Source organism: Oncorhynchus nerka, linkage group LG4 (genome assembly GCF_034236695.1).
Source record: "Oncorhynchus nerka isolate Pitt River linkage group LG4, Oner_Uvic_2.0, whole genome shotgun sequence".
In the NCBI taxonomy this organism is placed as follows: domain Eukaryota; kingdom Metazoa; phylum Chordata; class Actinopteri; order Salmoniformes; family Salmonidae; genus Oncorhynchus; species Oncorhynchus nerka.
The window spans coordinates 16,129,093-16,148,105 of record NC_088399.1 but is presented as its reverse complement, the minus strand read 5'-3'; the positions used below and the strand labels follow the sequence as shown (position 1 = coordinate 16,148,105).

The 19,013-nt window shown below is 41.0% G+C and overlaps 1 protein-coding gene and 1 long non-coding RNA gene across 2 annotated transcripts; both read left to right on the top strand.

Annotated features, from left to right (window-relative positions):
• The first annotated feature begins 1,300 nt into the window (after positions 1 to 1,300).
• Positions 1,301 to 5,246, top strand: LOC135571371 (uncharacterized). Its single transcript, XR_010463746.1, has 2 exons — positions 1,301 to 2,184; positions 2,252 to 5,246. It is a non-coding gene; the product is annotated as an uncharacterized LOC135571371 (long non-coding RNA).
• A 4,873-nt stretch (positions 5,247 to 10,119) lies between these two features.
• On the top strand, positions 10,120 to 17,998 carry zgc:55461 (beta-tubulin family protein). Its single transcript, XM_029647652.2, has 5 exons — positions 10,120 to 12,945; positions 14,010 to 14,128; positions 14,398 to 14,506; positions 16,499 to 16,609; positions 16,788 to 17,998. The coding sequence occupies exons 2-5, from the start codon at positions 14,072 to 14,074 to the stop codon at positions 17,846 to 17,848; spliced, it is 1,338 nt and encodes a 445-aa protein (XP_029503512.1). The 5' UTR covers positions 10,120 to 12,945; positions 14,010 to 14,071; the 3' UTR covers positions 17,849 to 17,998.
• Positions 17,999 to 19,013: the final 1,015 nt, after the last annotated feature.

Here is a 19,013-nt window from a genome sequence, read left to right as displayed (position 1 = left end):
AGAAACTAGAGTAGTATGGCATCACATTACACCATTGTTCTCTATATCCCTAGGAGGAAAAGTGATGTGCTGTTATATAAGGGCCATCATAGTCACATTTTAAACAAGGTCAGCAGATGAAAGCTCAGAAGCTTTTGTTTTTGCATTCTAGTTTGAATAGACGGGTCAAATAGGATTCTAACGATAAAGCAGGAATATGGTGCATGAAACTGTTTTCTACCTATGTGCTTTGAGGATTATAACTACTGTGTTTATAGTTTGGAATATTAATTGAGCGTAGTTGGTAATGACAAACAAGATCGAGAACATTCTGTTATCACTTTGAAAAACACCTGACTGTAACCTGTTAACTCTGAACCTTGTAACTAAAGATCACTGATATCAGTAATAGTAGGGGATCAAATTTAAAGTTTACGGATGAATGTTTATTTTTAACGCATTAAATCTGCGTGGTTACAGGGTTAGAATGAAAACAACTCAAAGTGTTAAGTTTAGGTATTAATTCCGAGTAAGGTTTGGGGATGGCTTACTACAAAATAATGCTGTTTCCATCAAGTATAATCTATTCTCCTGGCTTGGTAGAGCTCTATGAACTGCCATGGCGCAGTGGTCACAACAGCACGCTTGGGCCTTAGCGGCGAGCTCCACCTCAAAGCATAATGAGTTCGGGCCAGTGGCAATAGTTTTACATTTTTGCGATGAGCCCTGTTCTCAGGACCTTTTCAGACGTCCGAAATCAGAGCCTATTTCTAGTGATCAGGCTGGTCTATTTAGTCCCCATGTTACACAATACATGTTTGTGTGCGTGCAAGAAGAAAACAAGCTAAGAGTATGTCAGGGGATAGGATGTGGGCCAGAGGCCATGCCTCCCAAGGGAGGGGTGAGTGGGATGCTAGCCAGCCAACACTGTCGAATCCCAGAAAGTTTTAGGTCAATAATTGTTCCCTTAAACCTCCATCTGTCCAAATATATGGGTACTCGTCCATAATATTCCAACCAAAAACATTCTGTGAACAGTGTACCAATGGTTTGGGTATCAATTGTATGTGTGTTGAACATCAAAACAGGATATAACGTAACATTTCCCTTTGACATATCCAATCCATTTTGGAACTAAAGTCTTATAACAGCTTCAAATAATACCTAAGCATATTATTCTACCTTTAAGTTGAGTTGAATCAGTTTGATAGTTAGGTAATACCTAAGCATATTATTCTACCTTTAAGTTGAGTTGAATCAGTTTGATAGTTAGGTAATACCTAAGCATATTATTCTACCTTTAAGTTGAGTTGAATCACACACACACACACACACACACACACACACACACACACACACCACCCCTAACAAACACTGTGAAACACCAGGCAGCTCACTTTACTGATTGGGAAACACAAAAAGGAAGGTAAAGAGAGAGGCACATTTGAATCTTAAATTCTCTGCATAACTAACAATGTGAACAGTGCAGCAACGATTTGATATCAATTGCATGTGTCTTGAACATTAAGACAGGACATAACATAATATTTTCCTTTGACCTGTTAGACCCATTTTGGACCAAAATTCTCATAAGGCCTAAGCATATTATTCTAGCTTTACCACCCAAATAGAAGTCAGACAAAAATATTAGGTCCTCTTATTAAATAGGTAGGCAGTGAGACATGTTTTTCCATTCGAGGGTGAGACCCGCTCTAAAATGCCTCCAGCTGTTCTGTATCTGGTGCTCCGTTGGCCCGCCAGAAATGTAAGTCAAGCTTGGCGGGCAATGTGATGATTGATCCTCCCCTGACTGCTCAGGGGCAACCGGATTGGGCACAGTTTTTTTTAAACGTGAGTTAAGTAAGTTTGACAGTTGGGTATTTTTGTTTAACTCACAGACAGCACTCACAAGCAGCACACACACACATCCCACCCGTAACGAACACTGTGGAATGCCGGGCAGCTCACTTGACTAATTAGGAAATAAAACAGGAGGATAAAGAGTCACATTTACATCTCAACTGCTGCATAACTAACACAGACTTTGCTGTAATTAATATACATGGATAATCTAAACAGCTTTTCAAGTATAAAACAATTGATTACTTAGAACATGATGGTTAGAAAAGTTGTGCTAGAGTGGTATGTGTGTGCTAGAGTGGTATGTGTGTGCTAGAGTGGTATGTGTGTGTTAGAGTGGTATGTGTGTGTGTGTGTGTGTGTGTGTGTGAAAAGTTGTGCTAGAGTGGTATGTGTGTGTATGTGTGAAAAGTTGTGCTAGAGTGGTATGTGTGTGCTAGAGTGGTATGTGTGTGCTAGAGTGTATGTGTGTGTTAGAGTGGTATGTGTGTGCTAGAGTGGTATGTGTGTGCTAGAGTGGTATGTGTGTGTTAGAGTGGTATGTGTGTGTGTGTGTGTGAAAAGTTGTGCTAGAGTGGTATGTGTGTGTATGTGTGAAAAGTTGTGCTAGAGTGGTATGTGTGTGCTAGAGTGGTATGTGTGTGTGTATGTGTGAAAAGTTGTGCTAGAGTGGTATGTGTGTGCTAGAGTGGTATGTGTGTGTGTGTGTGTGTGTGTGAAAAGTTGTGCTAGAGTGGTGTGTGTGAAAAGTTGTGCTAGAATGGTATGTGTGTGCATGTGTGAAAAGTTGTGCTAGAGTGGTATGTGTGTGCATGTGTGCGCGTGTGTGTGTTGACGTGCGTGCGCGCAGGTGTTCCAACCTTGTTCTCTTTCTCCCCTATTGTGGGTGATCCCCAGAGGAAATTACTTTGGTGGGAACAAAAGCTCCCCTCTGACTGACAAAACAAAACAACTCTATGGAAACAGCCGATACCAGTGAGCTTTAAAGACCTGCACACACACACACACACACACACACACACACACACACACACACACACACACACACACACAAACACTGGGTGGTGGAGCCAGTTGGACAGCGTAAAGCACTCTAGGCTTACATTATTGATAACCTCTCTCTTTCTCTCATTCCCCCCCTTCTCTTTTACGTTCGCTCTCTCTTTCTCTCTCCCTCACTCTCCTGGTGGGCAAAACTGGTAAAAACTGGTTAAAAATTACACAATTATGTCATTTCAACCGGTTTCATGTTGCAATTACGTAATTTCAACCAATGTTTCCCGCTTGTCTCTTTCTCTCTCTTTCTCATTGGCAGTATTGTCTGCACTGCAGGCCGCTCTCTTGTGACTAGTCTCAGACCCTCAACGTAACATTATCTTCATTAGAGACCCTTCTTTGGTCCTTTTGTTTAAAAAGTCTGCATGATAATACATAATAATATGTGTACAGTATAATACAAGAGGATGAGGGCTGGGGAGTAACTGATTACATGTAATCAGCTATATGTAATCAGCTACATGTAATCAGCTATATGTAATCAGCTACATGTAATCAGCTATATGTAATCAGCTATATGTAATCAGCTATATGTAATAAGCACATGTAATCAGCTACATGTAATCAGCTATATGTAATCAGCTATATGTAATCAGCTACATGTAATCAGCTATATGTAATCAGCTATATGTAATAAGCACATGTAATCAGCTACATGTAATCAGCTATATGTAATCAGCTATATGTAATAAGCACATGTAATCAGCTATATGTAATCAGCTATATGTAATAAGCACATGTAATCAGCTATATGTAATCAGCTACATGTAATCAGCTACATATAATAAGCACATGTAATCAGCTACATGTAATCAGTTACATGTAATCGGCTATATGTAATAAGCACATGTAATCAGCTACATGTAATCAGCTACATGTAATGAGTTACATGTAATCAGCTATATGTAATAAGCCCATGTAATCAGCTATATGTAATAAGCATATGTCATCAGCTACATGTAATCAGCTATATGTAATCAGCACATGTAATCAGCTATATGTAATCAGCTATATGTAATCAGTTCCATGTAATCAGCTACATGTAATCAGCTACATGTAACTAACTGTAATATATTACCTTACCAGCAAAATATTCTAATCAGATTAGAGATACTTTTGAGAAAGTAGATGATTACTTCTAGGATTACTTTTAAATTCAGAATGGATGTTTGCAAATTTGTTTTTTCTTGAAAAAAGGTGCAAGTTTAAGTTTGTTCCACCTGAGCAAGCCCTAACACATACCTAATGTCTTCGTCTAATGCCTTTTATGAGGGAAGTAATCCAAAAGTAACTGAAAGTGATCAGATCATTACGTTACTGAGTTTGGGGAATCCAAAAGTTACATTACCGATGACAATTTTGGACAGGTGACGGATTACATTCAGAAAGTAACATACCCATCCCTGAAGAGGATGACTATACATGAATGTGGTCAACTTCGAAACATAAAAAATCTGGATAAATTAATAGACATTTACAGGGAAGTTACTGCTAAATTACTTATCTTCAGGTTGGCGTGGGTGTGTGTATGTGTGTGCGTGCGTGTGTGATAATCTGAATGTACTGTCTTTCAGCAACTCTTGTACCAGGTTGTCAACCCTACCCTTATTAGATGAGTTGACAACCACCTACCCTTATCAGTTGAGTTGACAACAACCCTACCCATATCAGATGAGTTGACAACAACCCTACCCTTATCAGATGAGTTGACAACCACCTACCCTTATCAGTTGAGTTGACAACAACCCTACCCATATCAGATGAGTTGACAACAACCCTACCCATATCAGATGAGTTGACAACAACCCTACCCATATCAGATGAGTTGACAACAACCCTACCCATATCAGATGAGTTGACAACAACCCTACCCATATCAGATGAGTTGATAACAACCCTACCCATATCAGATGAGTTGATAACAACTCTACCCATATCAGATGAGTTGATAACAACCCTACCCATATCAGATGAGTTGACAACAACCCTACCCATATCAGATGAGTTGACAACAACCCTACCCATATCAGATGAGTTGACAACAACCCTACCCATATCAGATGAGTTCAAATCAAATGTTATTTGTCACATGCAGATGTTAATGCGAGTGTAGCGAAATGCTTGTGCTTTGTAGTTCCGGCCGTGCAGTAACATCTAACAATTTCACAACAACTACCTTATACACACACGTGTAAAGGAATGAATAACAATATGTACATAAAGATATATGAATGAGCGATGGCCGAACGGCATAGGCAAGATGCAGTAGATGGTATAGACATATGAGATGAGTAATGTAGGGTATGTAAACATTATATAAAGTGGCATTGTTTAAAGTGGCTAGTGATACAGTTATTACATAAATGTTTCATTATTAAAGTTGCTAGAGATGAGTCAGTATGTTGGCAGCAGCCACTCAATGTTAGTGATGGCTGTTTTAACAGTCTGATGGCCTTGAGATAGAAGCTGTTTTTCAGTCTCTCGGTCCCTGCTTTGATGCACCTGTACTGACCTCGCCTTCTGGATGGTAGCGGGGTGAACAGGCAGTGGCTCGGGTGGTTGTTGTCCTTGATGATCTTTTTGGCCTTCCTGTGACATCAGGTGGTGTAGGTGTCCTGGAGGGCAGGTAGTTTGCCCCCGGTGATGCGTTGTGCAGACCTCACTACCCTCTGGAGAGCCTTACAGCTGTAGGCGGAGCAGTTGCCGTACCAGGCGGTGATACAGCCTGCAAGGATGCTCTCGATTGTGCATCTGTAAAAGTTTGTGAGTGTTTTTGGTGACAAGCCAAATTTCTTCAGCCTCCTGAGGTTGAAGAGGCGCTGTTGTGCCTTCTCCACCACGCTGTCTGTGTGGGTGGACCGTTTCTGTTGGTCCGTGATGTGTACGCCGAGGAACTTAAAACTATCCACCTTCTCCACTACTGTCCCATCGATGTGGATAGGGGCTGCTCCCTCTGCTGTTTCCTGAAGCAGAGGGAACAGCCCCCTATCCACATCAACGGGACAACAATCCTACCCATATCAGATGAGTTGACAACAATCCTACCCATATCAGATGAGTTGACAACAACCCTACCCATATCAGATGAGTTGATAACAACCCTACCCATATCAGATGAGTTGATAACAACCTACCCATATCAGATGAGTTGACAACAATCCTACCCATATCAGATGAGTTGACAACAACCCTACCCATATCAGATGAGTTGATAACAACCTACCCATATCAGATGAGTTGATGACAATCTACCCATATCAGATGAGTTGACAACAACCCTACCTATATCAGATGAGTTGATGACAACCCTACCCATATCAGATGAGTTGATGACAACCTACCCATATCAGATGAGTTGATAACAACCCTACCCATATCAGATGAGTTGATAACAACCCTCCCCATATCAGATGAGTTGACAACAACCCTACCCATATCAGATGAGTTGACAACAACCCTACCTATATCAGATGAGTTGATGACAACTTACCCATATCAGATGAGTTGACAACAACCCTACCTATATCAGATGAGTTGACAACAACCCTACCTATATCAGATGAGTTGACAACAACCCTACCTATATCAGATGAGTTGATGACAACTTACCCATATCAGATGAGTTGACAACAACCCTACCTATATCAGATGAGTTGACAACAACCCTACCTATATCAGATGAGTTGACAACAACCCGACCTATATCAGATGAGTTGACAACAACCCTACCCATATCAGATGAATTGACAACAACCTACACATATCAGATGAATTGACAACAACCCTCCCCATATCAGATGAGTTGATAACAACCCTACCCATATCAGATGAGTTGATAACAACCTACCCATATCAGATGAGTTGATGACAACCTACCCATATCAGATGAGTTGACAACAACCCTACCTATATCAGATGAGTTGATGACAACCCTACCCATATCAGATGAGTTGATGACAACCTACCCATATCAGATGAGTTGACAACAACCCGACCTATATCAGATGAGTTGACAACAACCCTACCCATATCAGATGAATTGACAACAACCTACACATATCAGATGAATTGACAACAACCCTCCCCATATCAGATGAGTTGATAACAACCCTACCCATATCAGATGAGTTGATAACAACCTACCCATATCAGATGAGTTGATGACAACCTACCCATATCAGATGAGTTGATGACAACCCTACCCATATCAGATGAGTTGATAACAACCTACCCATATCAGATGAGTTGACAACAATCCTACCCATATCAGATGAGTTGACAACAACCCTACCCATATCAGATGAGTTGATAACAACCTACCCATATCAGATGAGTTGATGACAATCTACCCATATCAGATGAGTTGACAACAACCCTACCTATATCAGATGAGTTGATGACAACCCTACCCATATCAGATGAGTTGATGACAACCTACCCATATCAGATGAGTTGATAACAACCCTACCCATATCAGATGAGTTGATAACAACCCTCCCCATATCAGATGAGTTGACAACAACCCTACCCATATCAGATGAGTTGACAACAACCCTACCTATATCAGATGAGTTGATGACAACTTACCCATATCAGATGAGTTGACAACAACCCTACCTATATCAGATGAGTTGACAACAACCCTACCTATATCAGATGAGTTGACAACAACCCTACCTATATCAGATGAGTTGATGACAACTTACCCATATCAGATGAGTTGACAACAACCCTACCTATATCAGATGAGTTGACAACAACCCTACCTATATCAGATGAGTTGACAACAACCCTACCTATATCAGATGAGTTGACAACAACCCTACCCATATCAGATGAGTTGACAACAACCTACACATATCAGATGAATTGACAACAGTTGATAACAACCCTCCCCAGATGAGTTGATATCATCAGATGAGTTGATAACAACCCTACCCATATCAGATGAGTTGATAACAACCTACCCATATCAGATGAGTTGATGACAACAGATGAATTGACAACAATCCTACCCATATCAGATGAGTTGACAATCAGATGAGTTGATGAACCCTACCCATATCAGATGAGTTGACAACAACCCTACCATATCAGATATCAGATGAGTTGACAACAACCCTACCCATATCAGATGAATTGACAACAACCTACACATATCAGATGAATTGACAACAACCCTACCCATATCAGATGAGTTGACAACAACCCTACCCATATCAGATGAGTTGATAACAACCTACCCATATCAGATGAGTTGATGACAACATATCAGATGAGTTACCCAGATATCAGATGAGTTGACAACAACCCAGATGAATTGACAACAACCCTCCCCATATCAGATGAGTTGACCCTGACAACAACCTACCCATATCAGATGAGTTGATGACAACCTACCCATATCAGATGAGTTGACAACAACCCTACCTATATCAGATGAGTTGTTGACCCATACAACAACCTACCCATATCAGATATCAGATGATGAGTTGACAACAACCTGACAACAACCACATATCAGATGAATTGACAACAACCCTCCCCATATCAGATGAGTTGATAACAACCCTACCCATATCAGATGAGTTGATAACAACCTACCCATATCAGATGAGTTGATGACAACTACCCATATCAGATGAGTTGATGACAACCCTACCCATATCAGATGAGTTGATAACAACCTACCCATATCAGATGAGTTGACAACAATCCTACCCATATCAGATGAGTTGACAACAACCCTACCCATATCAGATGAGTTGATAACAACCTACCCATATCAGATGAGTTGATGACAATCTACCCATATCAGATGAGTTGACAACAACCCTACCTATATCAGATGAGTTGATGACAACCCTACCCATATCAGATGAGTTGATGACAACCTACCCATATCAGATGAGTTGATAACAACCCTACCCATATCAGATGAGTTGATAACAACCCTCCCCATATCAACAACCCTACCCATATCAGATGAGTTGACAACAACCCTACCTATATCAGATGAGTTGATGACAACTTACCCATATCAGATGAGTTGACAACAACCCTACCTATATCAGATGAGTTGACAACAACCCTACCTATATCAGATGAGTTGACAACAACCCTACCTATATCAGATGAGTTGATGACAACTTACCCATATCAGATGAGTTGACAACAACCCTACCTATATCAGATGAGTTGACAACAACCCTACCTATATCAGATGAGTTGACAACAACCCTACCTATATCAGATGAGTTGACAACAACCCTACCCATATCAGATGAATTGACAACAACCTACACATATCAGATGAATTGACAACAACCCTCCCCATATCAGATGAGTTGATAACAACCCTACCCATATCAGATGAGTTGATAACAACCTACCCATATCAGATGAGTTGATGACAACCTACCCATATCAGATGAGTTGACAACAACCCTACCTATATCAGATGAGTTGATGACAACCCTACCCATATCAGATGAGTTGATGACAACCTACCCATATCAGATGAGTTGACAACAACCCGACCTATATCAGATGAGTTGACAACAACCCTACCCCAGATGAATTCAGATGAGAATTGACAACAACCCTACCCATATCAGATGAGTTGATAACAACCCTACCCATATCAGATGAGTTGATAACAACCTACCCATATCAGATGAGTTGATGACAACCTACCCATATCAGATGAGTTGACGACAACCCTACCTATATCAGATGAGTTGATGACAACCCTACCCATATCAGATGAGTTGATGACAACCTACCCATATCAGATGAGTTGATAACAACCCTACCCATATCAGATGAGTTGATAACAACCCTCCCCATATCAGATGAGTTGACAACAACCCTACCTATATCAGATGAGTTGACAACAACCCTACCTATATCAGATGAGTTGATGACAACTTACCCATATCAGATGAGTTGACAACAACCCTACCTATATCAGATGAGTTGACAACAACCCTACCTATATCAGATGAGTTGACAACAACCCTACCTATATCAGATGAGTTGATAACAACTCTACCCATATCAGATGAGTAGATAACAACCTACCCTTATCAGATGAGTTGACAACAACCCTACCCATATCAGATGAGTTGATAACAACCCTACCCATATCAGATGAGTTGACAACAACCCTACCCATATCAGATGAGTTGATAACAACCCTACCCATATCAGATGAGTTGATAACAACCTACCCTTATCAGATGAGTTGATGACAACCTACCCATATCAGATGAGTTGATAACAACCTACCCATATCAGATGAGTTGACAAGTTCACTTCTATCCAAGCATGCGAACATGTGGCATATAATGCCTTCAATTACTTTATTATCTCTTGCCAGGACAGGTTTCTCTTCCCTTCTTTCATCTGATGCTGTGATGCGCCTGCTCAGGTCTCCTCCGCACCTGCTCTCCCTCACACACACGCACAAGTACGCACACACCCATCTCATGTTAGCTCTGAATAATGTAAGTGCTGCCTCACACTACGCTTCTGCCTTGAGGGGAAACCAAATGACACAGCAGAACCGACATGCACTGGGACCTCCGGGTGTTGCCTAGGGGATCTCTCTGCGTTGACAATTAGCTCGCCAGCTAATAGTGGTATGGATCCTTAGCTCAATAAAACTGTGTTGGGGAAAGAGGGGATTGTCTGAAGGGGTGGTTCAGGTTCTAGTCATTGTGATAGTAAGGGATTCTATTTAAATGTCTTCAACTTTTTCACCGCTACAAGTACTTTACAGCAGTGGTTCCTAACCTTTTTCTGTTACTGTACCACCAACTGAATTCTGCTCTGCCCGGTGTACCCCTGAAGTACGCCCTCAAGTCCATTCTACCAGTAGGCCTATGGTCTCATGAGTCTTCTCAAGTACCCTCTGTGCATAGGCCAAGTACCCCTGGTTGGGAACCACTGATTTACATTGTGTGGGTCACTCACCCCATCCACCTCCAATGTGTATAGCAGCCAACTTGGTGATTAGCAGCCATTTTGTACTAGAGTGCTCAGCAGTTGTCCAGTATCTGGGATAATTATTTGCTTAGAAATCACTAGTGCACCAGTACTCCAACAAGGGTTGTCGATGAAAGTCTCAGGCCAGTGAAATGTGAAGTATGCCACACTAAATAGTAATCACTTTCAGGGAGGTCCTCCTTATGTAGTATTGTGCTGGATATGGTTTAAAGTACTTTGAGACTTAAGTACAAAGAGTTATATACTTAATGTATTATTATTCAACTCCTAGTGGGTCGAAGGCCCTTCAAACCTCTCTATAACATTTTAAAGTGCTTTATAAAGGCAGTATTGTTCTCACCAATGAAATGAGGTACCCATACATATGGTGTGAAGATTAAAATAGAAGGTGCAGTCCTGTTGCAGTCTTGCCAAAATGTTCTACCACCACAACATTCAGTAGTGAGGTTTAAGCCAAGCTACTGAATTCAACTGTGTTCATATCACTGACCTTCTGTAGTGGCGAATGTATTTATTTACTCATAATAAAAACCCTGGTAAAATATGGGTTAAACATCAATAAAAAGTGTTGACTCAAAGGAAGTCTGGTTAAATGAGGACAATAGAAACATCCTGGAATAGAAACAAAGGACGGCAAGTCAATTTTCCCATGTCCTCGTTTTGGAAAATGTTCTCCTCCGCCCCTTTAAAGTGCATTTACTGTGGGCATTCTGGAGCTGCATCACAATGGTCAATCCCTGCACTCCTTGTTAGCATAGCCTTGGTCATACAGGTGTCTTGTTAATAGGAAGTAAATACCTATAGGAAGAAGAGAAATGTGAGATGGTCAAGCATCGCTAATACTAGGCAGGCAGCAGGTAGCCTGCAGGTAGCAGCATCACTAGGCAGGTAGCCTAGCGGTTAGAGCGTTGGGCCAGTAACTGAAAGGATGCTGGATCGAACCCCTGAGCTGACCATTTAAAAATATGTTGTTCTTCCCCTGAACAAGGCAGTTAACCCACTGTTTCCCAGGCCGTCATTGTAAATAAGAATTTGTTCTTAACTGACTTGCCTAGTTAAATAAAGGTCAAATACAAAAATAATGGGGTACTTTAGCTGTATTGTAGTTCATTCATATCCACTGGAAATCTCCATTGCTTGAATTACAAATGTATATCTAATAAACTTGATGTGTCTGAGTTGCATACAAATTACTTAAACATTTATAGACTGTGGGCATAGAAAATCATTCTCCAGTGAAACTAAACTACCTTGATGATTCATAGTTTATTTGGAAAGTTGTTGTAAAAAGTAAAGAACTTCAATACTGCATGTCAAGTTATTATGCCGGGTGGACTCTGTCCAAAGTCAACACAAACCTCCTCCAAAGCTGTCATCACCATGACTATCACCATGGTCGCCATCAGTTGTCTCCAAACAAAACAAATACTTCATAGCCTAAATCACATTCCACTGGATATTGGGACAGCATTGGCCTCAGAAACCCTCAGTTATTTCCCAAGGATGAACATTTTAGTCATGTTTTGTTAATCTAATGTTTTCCAGGTCTACTATTAGCGATATATTGCCATTGTGTTATTCACATCTCTCTCTATCTCTCTCAATGGCAGCAAAGTGCTTTGAGGGTGTTAACTTGATGCAGCCTGTACGCAATGTTTAGAGAATGATAGAAAATAACTGGTCTTAAAACTACTAGGGAAATTCTGATATGAAATAAAACAAAAGCATATTACAAATAAAATGTATGATTATTATTATATATGCAAGTGGACTTGAATGTTTTTTCAATCATTATTGTTGCTCTTCTTATTTCATCAATGCAGCCACCCATCCGTAGCACGCGCTCCAGCAGGTGTATCTCACTGATCATCCCTAAAGCCAGCACCTCATTTGGCCGCCTTTCGTTCCAGTACTCTGCTGCCTGTGACTGGAACGAACTGCAAAAATCGCTGAAGTTGGAGACTTTTATCTCCCTCACCAACTTCAAACATCAGCTATCCGAGCAGCTAACCGATCGCTGTAGCTGTACATAGTCTATTGGTAAATAAGCCCACCCATTTTCACCTACCTCATTCCCATACTGTTTTTATACTGTTTTTTATTTATTTACTTTTCTGCTATTTTGCACACCAATATCTCTACCTGTACATGACCATCTGATCATTTATCACTCCAGTGTTAATCTGCAAAATTGTAATTATTCGCCTACCTACTCATGCCTTTTGTACACATTGTATATAGACTGCCCCTTTTTTCTACTGTATTATTGACTTGTTAATTGTTTACTCCATGTGTAACTCTGTGTTGTCTGTTCACACTGCTATGCTTTATCTTGGCCAGGTCGCAGTTGCAAATGAGAACTTGTTCTCAACTAGCCTACCTGGTTAAATAAAGGTGAAAAAAAAAAAAAAAATTAAATATAAAAAAATGTCAATAAGTTTAGCCTATTGATGACTCAATTTTTTTTTTTATAGCCCCTTTACTATTTTTTACTTCACAATGTATTTGCAAATAATAATATCTGGCACAAATTTAAATGTCATTCCAGTCATCAATTATATTTTCTTTTCAAACATATCCCATGATGAATTGCTATGACCTTCTTATAGTTTTACACCTAGCGAGCATTAGTTTCATGTAATGCATTGTTTCAAAAGTGAAGAAATGGAGACAGCCTTATCAAACTTTTAACATGTTTTTACATGAAAATGTAAATCTTGAGTGCTGTTTGGTTACATTTTGTGTGTAGCAATAAACCTTGTTGGCCAGCTTCGCATTCAATGATACCACCTGCAAGCTTTCCTAGTTACAAAGAATACAAAAGTATCCCCAAAGTCCACGAACATAAAGAGATTATCTCTTTATGTTCCTAGCCCAAAATGTCCCAGCGACTCTCCAATGTTTCCATTTCTGTAACCATTGACAACAGGTTACTATATCGTGAGAGCCAATCAAAACTAGGAATCAAATTGTTTTATCCAATGAAATATAGTTGTACTATGATTGACGGGTGTTTAAACCAATAGCCTTCATAATCTTCCGTTGCCACTGATTATAAATCAGTCCTCCGATTTTGAATCGCGTATACTTCTTTCTTGTTTCAGAGTGTATCCGACAGCGGCAGTTATACTTCACCTGTTTAAAAAAAAAAAAACATTCACTCAAAATGAGGGAAATTGTGCATTTGCAGGCTGGTCAGTGCGGCAACCAAATTGGAGCAAAGGTTGGTTCAACTTTCCAGACTATTTCACCCTTCATTAAAACTCAGTAACGTAGCCCTGCCTTGCATTGTCTGTCATTTATCTATCTAATGTTAGTTCTAAATAAATTATCTAGCTAGGCTACTACTATTAGGCTACATACGCACGTTTTCTGTATTGTAATTGCTCTGTATTTGATTAATTCCCTGCAAATTGCTTTGCTGGCATATCTTTTGGGATGGCTATGGGATGTGAGTTGGGAGCTAACACCTGTTCCATTTCTTTCCTCTAGTTCTGGGAAGTGATTAGTGACGAACATGGCATCGACCCCACTGGCACATACCATGGGGACAGTGACCTTCAGCTGGAGAGAATTAATGTGTATTACAATGAAGCCACGGGTATGTCCTCTATTAGCCTGCTAGTTCTATATATTCTCTAGTCATTTAAACAAAATAGGCTTGTAGTGCTGCTAGATCACATTTTTTCAATTTGAGAATAGGGGCCTACACGAAGCTGGTAAAAATATTTTTGGAAAATGTATTCTGATAAATAATGAATATATTATACTGTAATGAAACAGGCAGGGGGCAGGTCTCGAACCCTCGACCTTCTAGCCCGAAGTCTAGCGCGCTATCGACCTTGCTGCAAAATTATGCTCAAGTGGGTAGAGTCGATATCCGTATTTATAAACCCAGGGTCGTTATAATACTAAATTACCACAAAAATACCCAAAACTAGGCCGCGTATGGGAACGCGCTGGGTGGCGAGCTCTTGCCTGGTCCAACTTCGAAGCGCTCTGCGCACACTTTTGAGCGGACCAAATCCCACCTAATAACAACTTCACAGACAGAACTACGAAGGGTTGTCCTCAACAGTTTGTTATGGACTTGGGACTCATGTACGACGCTGTCCGAGTGTCTTGTAAGATCGCATAATGATTAGTAGGCCTATTTTCAGTGGTGTACTACTTAAGTAGTTTTTTGGGGGTATCTGTACTTTACTTTACTATTTATATTTTTCACAACTTTTACTTCACTACATTCCTAAAGAAAATTATGTACTTTTTACTCCATACATTTTCCCTGACACCCAAAAGTACTTGTTACATTTTGAATGCTTAGCAGGACAGGAAAATGGTTCAATTCGTGCACATTTGACATTTTATTTGTCACATACACATGGTTAGCAGATGTTAATGGAGTGTAGCGAAATGCTTGTGCTTCTAGTTCAGACAGTGCAGTAAGATCTAACAACTACCTAATACACACGTTTAAAGGGGTGAATGAGAATATGTAAGTATATGGATGAGCGATTGCCGAGCAGCGTAGGCAAGGGGCAATAGATGATATAAAATACAGTATATATGAGTAACGTAAGATATGTAAACATTATTAAAGTGGTATTAGTGCATTGTATAAAGTTACTTTTGATCCATTTATTAAAGTGGCAGGTGATTGGGTCTCAATGTAGACAGCAGCTTCTCTGAGTTAGTGATTGCTGTTTAGCAGTCTGATGGCCTTGAGAGAAAGCTGTTTTTCAGTCTCGGTCTGTACTGACCTCACCTTCTGGATGGTAGCGTTGTGAACAGGCAGTGGCTCGGGTGGTTGATGTCCTTGATGATCTTTTTTGCCTTCCTGTGACATTGGGTGCTGTAGGTGTCATGAGAGAAAGTAGTTTGACCCCAGTGATGTGTTGAGCCTATCAAGAGAACATCCTTGGTCATCCATACTGCCTCTGATCTGGCGGACCTATCTGGTGGAATTATATCTTAGTGTTGCAGTGTACCCCTGGCACACTGCAAAGAAAGAAAAATAACAAGAAAATTAGGCTCTGGATTGCTTAATATAATACATTTTAAATGATTTATATTTTTGATATTTAAGTATATTTGAGCAATTACATTTACTTTTGTTACTTAAGTATTTTAGAGTAATATTTTACTGGGTGTCTTAATTTTTTAATGTGTGTGTGTATATATATTTTCCTTATTTAGGAAAAATATTTTCAGCACCAGCTTTGCTTGAAACAAAATACAGGGGTAATACTCTAATTTGCTCACGAAACAGTAATTCAAGAAGATCTAATCGCATATTCCCATTAAACTATTTGAGATCAAATGATTAGCATGCAGATGCCGTTTGGACATTTCCCCGGTAAAACGTGAATAATTATAAATCATTTTATGCATATTCAATAATGATATTAAATCTGTCGGTACAAACGTTGAGAAATGATGATGATTTAAAAACATTGTTTGTATATTAATTGCGCTCCCGCACGTAACACCACTGGTTGAACTTGATTAGAAAATTAGTGACCAATGCATTTGGTGGTTGTTCATGGTTTCGTGGGCAATGCAATGCCTCAAACGTCTCTCTTTTGCTTTGCAGGAGGCAAGTATGTCCCCCGTGCGGTGTTAGTGGACTTGGAGCCTGGTACAATGGACTCTGTGAGGTCGGGTCCCTTTGGACAGATCTTCCGACCAGACAACTTCGTCTTCGGTGAGCCCTGGCTTTCTGCTTTTGAGATTTTGAGAATGATATTTGATCCAACAACTTGTATTCATGAATACTACATCCTAAGGAAGAAGCGTCTTAATATTGCTACAATGGATATTGTATTAATTTGGGGCATTACTATATGTTGTCAAAAGACCTGGTCCCTTTTGTTTGTCTGCAGGCCAAAGTGGAGCTGGAAACAACTGGGCCAAGGGCCACTACACAGAGGGAGCAGAGCTGGTGGACTCTGTTCTGGATGTGGTGAGGAAAGAGGCAGAGAGCTGTGACTGTTTACAGGGTTTCCAGCTCACCCACTCCCTGGGCGGGGGCACAGGTTCGGGCATGGGCACCCTGCTCATCAGCAAAATCCGCGAGGAGTACCCCGATCGTATCATGAACACGTTCAGTGTAGTGCCCTCGCCCAAAGTATCAGACACTGTGGTGGAGCCCTACAATGCCACCCTGTCAGTCCACCAGCTAGTAGAGAACACAGACGAGACCTACTGTATTGACAACGAGGCTCTGTATGACATCTGCTTCCGTACCCTTAAACTTACCACGCCCACCTATGGCGACCTCAACCACCTGGTGTCAGCCACCATGAGCGGGGTCACCACTTGCTTGCGCTTCCCTGGCCAGCTCAATGCTGACCTCCGTAAACTGGCTGTCAACATGGTGCCCTTCCCCCGTCTCCACTTCTTCATGCCGGGCTTCGCCCCCCTGACCAGCAGGGGGAGCCAGCAGTACAGGGCCCTCACTGTGCCCGAGCTCACCCAGCAGATGTTCGATGCCAAGAACATGATGGCAGCTTGCGACCCACGTCACGGCCGTTACCTCACCGTAGCTGCAGTGTTCAGGGGCCGCATGTCCATGAAGGAGGTGGATGAGCAGATGCTGAACGTCCAGAACAAGAACAGCAGCTACTTTGTCGAATGGATCCCCAACAACGTCAAGACCGCTGTCTGCGACATTCCTCCCCGCGGCCTCAAGATGGCCGCCACCTTCATCGGCAACAGCACGGCCATCCAGGAGCTGTTTAAGCGCATCTCCGAGCAGTTCACCGCCATGTTCCGTCGTAAGGCCTTCCTCCATTGGTACACCGGGGAAGGTATGGACGAGATGGAGTTCACTGAGGCTGAGAGCAACATGAACGACCTGGTGTCTGAGTACCAGCAGTACCAGGACGCCACCGCCGAGGAGGAGGGAGAGTTTGAGGAGGAAGGAGAGGAGGAGCTGGCGTAGAGATGTGTCATGTGTACTTACTTCACATGCCTTACTGACATTTTTCAGTGTCCTGTTTGTCTTGTCTGTCCCTTTTCACTGTGGCCTTCTCAAGCTGTCAAATTCCAATTTTTGAACCAAATCTCTATTAAAGGCATAACTTTGATAGCATTTTGTCTCCTGTACTCTATAAGTCAATCCATCTCAGTGTTCAAATCAATTATACAACACACTTTAGGTACAATCATTGCAAATGGTCCACTTCCACATAGAAATGTGATTTTAAGGTTGTAAAGGGCTAAAACCATAGAATGAGTCACCTGCAAAAAAATATTTGACTGAGTCTTGAAAAATTGAGTGATAATTTAATTTGGAGGGTGGATTTTAGCTCATTTATGCATAAAAATATGGAGTTGTTACCACTTGTAAGCCTTCATATTTATTCAACAGTCAAACTTGCCTAGTATTTGTTTCCAGGTATTTTGCCAATTGCTTTTTATCTGTCCAAGCATAGAGGAAGACTAAGTGGGCAGGGCAAAACCATATTTAATTTCAGAATAGTTTAAAGTTGGGTTTGGTTAAGGTTAGTGTCAGTTTTAGGTTGTGTTCCCCTGCTTTATTTATTTAATCTTTAACTAGGCAAGCCAGTTAAGAACAAATTCTTATTTACAATGATGGCCTACCAAAAGGCAAAAAGCCTCCTGTGGGGATGGGGAATTAAAAATATAGGACAAAACCCACATGACATAAAGAGACCTAAGACAACATGGTAGGAACAACGCATGATAACACAGCATGGCAGCAACACCATAACATGGTATAAACACAATATGGAAGCATGGTAGCAGCACAAAACAAACATTATTGGGCACAGACAACAGCAAGAAGGTAGAGTGCCACGTTATCGACTGACGGCTTGGTGGAGTTCGTTTTGCATGGCCCACCTGGGGCACCAGGCCACGTGGAACGTACTTGACCATTGCTATTTATTTGTATTTTTTTCCTTTATTTAACCAAGTCAGTTAAGAACAAATTCTTATTTTTAATGACAGCCTAGGAACAGTGGGTTCCTGCCTGTTCAGGGGCAGAATGACAGATTTGTACCTTGTCAGCTCAGGGGTTTGAACTTGCAACCTTCCGGCTACTAGTCCAACGCTCTAACCACTAGGCTACCCTGCCGCCCCGT

Coding starts and splice junctions, on each gene's coding strand:
- zgc:55461 (XM_029647652.2), top strand. CDS start 14,072: ATGAGGGAAATTGTGCATTTGCAGGCTGGTCAGTGCGGCAACCAAATT. Junction 14,129..14,397: donor GCAACCAAATTGGAGCAAAG/GTTGGTTCAACT, acceptor TCTTTCCTCTAG/TTCTGGGAAGTGATTAGTGA. Junction 14,507..16,498: donor GTATTACAATGAAGCCACGG/GTATGTCCTCTA, acceptor TTTGCTTTGCAG/GAGGCAAGTATGTCCCCCGT.